Source organism: Eimeria maxima, genomic scaffold, assembly GCF_000499605.1.
Source record: "Eimeria maxima Weybridge genomic scaffold, Emw_scaff1215, whole genome shotgun sequence".
NCBI lineage: Eukaryota > Apicomplexa > Conoidasida > Eucoccidiorida > Eimeriidae > Eimeria > Eimeria maxima.
The window spans coordinates 5,001-10,569 of record NW_013564225.1 but is presented as its reverse complement, the minus strand read 5'-3'; the positions used below and the strand labels follow the sequence as shown (position 1 = coordinate 10,569).

Sequence of the window (5,569 nt, the reverse complement as noted above, 5' to 3'; positions counted from 1 at the left end):
TATATATATATATATATATATATAATACATATATATAGTAATAAACGAGTAAATTAATAATGAATTATTGTAAGCTAATTTATAATTAATGTATACTTATTGCTGCTTCTAAGGACACAATAGTTGCTGCTGTTGTTGTTGCTGTTATTGTTGTTGCTGCTGCTGCTGTGCTGCAGGTATATACGACAAAGAAGATTTTCTTAAGCAGCTACTGCATGCATTAATATCCCAAGACATAAAGGCACATAAGAACCGCAGCAGACGCAGCAGCACAAGACAAAGACAATCCTTAATGGATAATAATAATAGACAAAGTATTAGATCTAGTATAAGGGCATCAGCAATAGGAGGACCTATTAAGGATGTTGTACTTAGGCTAGGATCTACAGCACCTAATAATTAATATACTATTTGCTGCCGCTGCTGCTGCTGCTGTAGCAATTAACAGCAGCAGGAGCAGCAGCAATTAGCAGCAGCAGCAAGTAGCATCAGCTAACATAATAGGAGTGCACGTATCAGCAGCAACAAAGAACTGCAACACCAGCCTAGGCAATGAATGTATCAGCAGCAGCAGCAACATCAGCAGCAGCAGCAGACAACAGCAGCAACAGCAGCAGCAGGGTGCGTATCTTCAATATACAGAAGGACGAAATCTAGTATGAGGGTTAACGAGGGGGCCCCTGGGGCCCCCCAGGGGCCCTCTAAGGGCCTTGCTGCCGCAGGAAATGCATGCAACAGCAGCAGCGGCAGCAGCAGCAAGAATAGCACTTTGCTGCTGCTATATACACTATAAACGTGCTGAGTATTTACCCTTTTTTTTTTATTTAGCATAAAAGACAAACAAAGAGAAAGAAAAGGAAGGAAAAAAAGAAAGGCAATAAACAAAGAAATTAGCAAAAGGGTGCTGCGCTGCTGCGCTGCTCCGCTGCTGCACTCCTGCTGCTTCTGCTGCTGTGGCTGCTGCTGGTGCTGCTGCTGTTGCTGCTTCAGCAATTCCTGTTGCTATTCCTGCTATTGCTCCTATTGCTGCTGCTTCTGCTGCTGCTGCTGCTCTTGCTGCTGCTCTTGCTGCTGCTGCTCTTGCTGCTGCTGCTGCTGCTGCTGCTGCTGCTTAAGGAGTGGCCTTTGCCTTTTCTGCTTCTTCTCTCCTCCTGCGCACTTCTGCTAATCTGCAGTACACAAAGACACAACAATAATAAAGGAAATATTTATATATATTTATAATTAAATATATTATTAATTAAATGCCTAATTAATTATATATAATTAACTAATTAATTAATTAATTAATTAATTAATTAAATTATTTAGTTATTTAATACTATTAGCAGTAATAAAAATATATAAGTATAAATAATAATATATAATAATATATATTACTAATTATAATTATATATAACAATAATAATAATAAACAATAATAATAAAAATAATATTTATCTATTTATTTATTTATTTATTTATTTATTTATTTATTTATTTATTTATACCTGGCAAGATCTGCCTTAGCACGACTTGTCTTTCCTTCTGCTTGTAACTTCTGCACATATAAATAAATAAATAAATAAATAAATAAATAAATAAATAAATAAATAAATTAATTAATGTATATATTTATATATTATAATACACACATAGCAATGCTGTTGCTGCTGCTGTTGCTGCTGCTGTTGCTGTCGTTGCTGCTGCTGCACTGATAGGAGAAAGGAAAGAGATAAAAGAGACAGATAAAAAAGACACAAAAAGAGAGAAAAGGAGACAGTATAAGGAGACAATAAAAGGGAGACAATAAAAAGGGGACAATAAGAAAAAAAGGAGACAAATAAAAAAGGAGACAATAAATAAATAAATAATATATACCTGCATAAGTGCTGCTTGTTTAGCTTTTTCTTGTGCCTCTCTTTCTCTTCTTGATGGACCGATGGACTGACCATTACATCCACCACCACGATTCAGGTTACCAGCTCCTATCTGCAGCAGCAGCAGCAGCAGCAGCAGCAACAGCAGCAGCAGCAACAGCAGCAGCAGCGGCAGCAGCAAATGCAGCAGCAGATGGTTGTGTATTTGTTGTGTCTCCTTTTTTTATAAGGTAAATAAGGAGACACTTATAATGCCATTAATAAAAAAGAAGAAAAAAAAAAGGAGACAAAAGGAGACAAAGAAAGGAGACAAAAAGGAGACAAAAAGGAGACAAAAAAGGAGATAAAAAAGGAGACAAGGAGGAGACAAAAAGGAGACAAAGAGAGGAGACAAAAAGGAGAGGAAAAGGAGACAAAAAGGAGACAAAAAGGAGACAAAAAGGTGACAAAGAAGGAGACAAAAAGAATTGAGTTAGCGTACGAGTGGCTCTCCGTCCTAAACACAAAACAAACAAATAAATAAAATACAACAATTACACAACTTGCTGCTGCTGCTGCTGCTGCTGCTGCTTCTGCTGCTGCTGCTGCTGCTGCTGCTGTTCCTTATATTGCTACTGCTACTGCTACTACTGCCGCTACTTCTGCTATTGCTGTTGCTGCTGCTGCTGCTCCTTCTATTTGTATTGCTGCACTGCTGCTTCTACTTCTGTTGCTGTTACTTCTGCTGCTACTCCTATTGCTGCTGCTGCTGCTGCCTCTATTACTGCTGCTGCTGCTGCTGTTGCTGCATTGACAGGAAGACTCACATCATCAGCTAGCTGTGCAAACGGTTGTCTGCGACCATTTTGCTGCTGCTGCTGCTGCTGGTCATCATCTTCCTGGTCCTCCTTATGCTCCTCTGATTCATCTGCACTGTCTGCTGAGCTACTAGCAGCAGCAGCAGCAGCAGCATTTCTTGCTAGTACTTCCTCCATAGAAGGAACAACACGGCTACCCCGGTGGGGTTTGTTGCCTCGGCCTCCTCGGCTGCCGCGGCCTCCGCTGCTGCTGCCGCCTCCTCCTCCACCCCTCTTAGACCGACCTGGACCTCCTGCTCCTCTACCAGACATTCTCTGGAAGTGCTGCTGCTGCTGCTGCTGTTGTGCTGCTGCAGCTGCTGCTCGTGTGCTGCTGCTCTAAATGGCGCAGCACCACAGGGCTCAGGCTGCTGCTGATGCTTTGCTGCAGCAGATCTAATAAACTAGGGGTTATTATTAATAAAAGTAATTAAAGGAAAATAAGAAGAAGGAAAAAGAAGAAAAAAAAGGATAAACAAAAGGATGAAGGGAAAGAAGGAGAAAAACAATCAAGGCGGGCAGGCATACAACACCAACGGCAGCAGCAGCGGCAGCAGCATGCAACCACTGCAGCAGCAGCAAGATAACACTACAGCAAAATTCTTCTATATAATATTAACAATGTTTAAATATAAAGACACATTACCAGTAGTCTGTATGATTGACAGCTGCAGCAGCAGCAGCAGCAGCAAAAATAGTAGCAGCTGAGCAGCAGCAACACTGCACACACAGGATACAGGTTTGCTGCTCCTCCTCTGCAGCAGCAAACATACACACCTCTCGCTTCTTTTTCTTTTGTTTATCTACTCATTTTAATCTATTTTATGACTCTTATTTAAGGGATTATTGTCAATTAGTATTTTTGCTGCTGCTGCTGCTGCTGCTGCTGCTGTAGGCAGCAGGCGGGGGCCCTTTGAGGCTTCGCAGATCCACAGTGTTGCATGCAGCAGCAACAGCAGCAGCAGCAGCGGCGGCAACAAGCTTCGCCAAGCCTACACCCAGTCTGCTAGAGCGCATGGTCCACCTCCCGCTGCTGCTTGCTGCTGCAGGTTCTGCTGCAGCGGCTGCAGCAGGTCGTGCTGCAGCTGCCGGTACACCTAACGAAAAGATTTCTAACAACTGCATTGAAGGAAGCGCGTCGTAGAGCAGCAGCTGCTGCCCTTCGCGCTGCAGTAGCATCATATATAAGCAACAGCAGCAGCAGGAGCAGCAGCCATCAGCAGCAGCATCAGCAGCAACAACAACAACAGCAGCAGCAGCAGCAGCAGCAGCAGCAGCAGCAGCAGCAGGTGGCTGCTCAGCTCCCCCCGTTCCAGGGATGTGGGAATCATTTCTGAAGACTCTCTCCACAGGTGGCGGCGACAACGCAGCAGACACTGCAGCAGCAGCAGCAGCAGCAGCAGCTCCTGAGTCTCCTGAGTCTGCTGCTGTCGAGCATCAAGGTTCTGCGGGGCCTGACGCAGCAGCAGCAGAAGAAACAGCAGCAGCAGCAGCAGCAGGAAGAGAGCAGAGTATTCGTCTACGTTCGTTGCTGCGCCTGCGGGAGTCCCTTCGCAGCAGCCGCTCCTCTGCTGCTGTATCCAGAGTGCAGCAGCAGCAGCAGCAATCAGACATATTCGAGGCAGCAGCAGCAGAAGCAGCAGAAGATGCAGAAGCAGCAGCAGCAGAAGGAGAAGCAGCAGGGGTGACAGCTGAGGGGGAGGATACATCTCCGCACTTTCTGTCACCTGACGGAAGCTCACCTCGTGCAGCACAAGCAGCAGCAGCAGCAGCAGCTGCTGCTGCTGCTGCTGCACTAGGTTCAACTGTACACACATCTAGAGGCACTGCTGTTGCTGCTTGTGGTCCATCAGCCACCAAGCAAAGAAGCAGGGATGCAGCAGCAGCAGGGTCAGACAATAGTTCCCAATGCAGCAGGAGCAGCAGAAGCAGCAGCAACAGCAGCAACAGCAGCAGCAGCAGCAGTTCGGGTGTTGACCACGAGGAGGAAATTATTACGAGGGCAATGAAGACTCCCTTGAGGTCTCCTCATCTATTAAGTAGACGATTCTCTGCCTTAGGGAGGACCTGCTCCTCTGCTGCACTGCAGCAGCAGCAGCAGCAGCAGCAGAAGCAGCAGCAGCAGCAGCAGCAGGAGCAACAGGAGCAGCAGAAAGAAGTGGAGGTTCAGCTGACAGATGATGCCCTGCTGCAGCATGGCAGGGACTCTACTTCGTCAGCAGCAGAGGGAGCAGCAGTAGCAGGGGGAGCAGCAGTAGCAGGAGATGCTGCTGCTGGACAGCAGCAGCAGCAGCAAGACGATGATGCCCTTGATAAGCTGCTGCTGCTGCAGAGTAGCAACAGCGCAGATACAGCAGCAGGGAAATCTGCAGCATCTGATGACACAGCAGCAGCAGCAGATGATGATGATGATGATGACCGAGCAGCAGCAGCAGCAGCAGAGAGGACAAAAGAGAGTCTCCCTTTGCTGCCATCAGCAGCAAAAGGAGAACCTGTTGATCATGTGCTGCTAGTTATACATGGCATTGGCTGTGGGGCGCAGCACGAGGTGCAGCAGCAGCAGCAGCTAAGACACTCTATTAGGTGCAACAAATGCACTTCCTGCTGCTGACACTTGCTGCTGCTGCTGATGATGATGCTGTTGTTCTTGTTGTTGTTGCTGTTGTTTGCTTGTTTGCTGCTGCTGGTTGTAACGATGGTTCTCTTGCTGTTGTTGCTACAGTTGCTGCTGCTGCTGCTTCATCTGCTGCTGCTGCTGCTGCTGCTGCTGCTGCTGCTGCTCAGATGCGTCAATGGTCTATGGTTTTGGCGTCAGCCAGTACGAGTGCATGTCCAGGCTATTAATTGGAAAAGATGTATTGTTGAAGCACAAGA

The 5,569-nt window shown here is 46.1% G+C and overlaps 2 protein-coding genes across 2 annotated transcripts; one reads left to right on the top strand and one right to left on the bottom strand.

The window, feature by feature from the left end:
• Positions 1-2,533: 2,533 nt before the first annotated feature.
• On the bottom strand, positions 2,534-2,968 carry EMWEY_00050070 (hypothetical protein; the record flags this gene model as incomplete). Its single annotated transcript, XM_013479552.1, has 1 exon — positions 2,534-2,968. The coding sequence occupies one exon, from the start codon at positions 2,966-2,968 to the stop codon at positions 2,534-2,536; it is 435 nt and encodes a 144-aa protein (XP_013335006.1).
• Positions 2,969-4,013: 1,045 nt separating this feature from the next.
• Positions 4,014-5,306, top strand: EMWEY_00050060 (hypothetical protein, conserved; the record flags this gene model as incomplete). The annotated part of the gene is made up of 1 exon (XM_013479551.1): positions 4,014-5,306. One exon carries the CDS (start codon positions 4,014-4,016, stop codon positions 5,304-5,306), a length of 1,293 nt encoding a protein of 430 aa, XP_013335005.1.
• Positions 5,307-5,569: the final 263 nt, after the last annotated feature.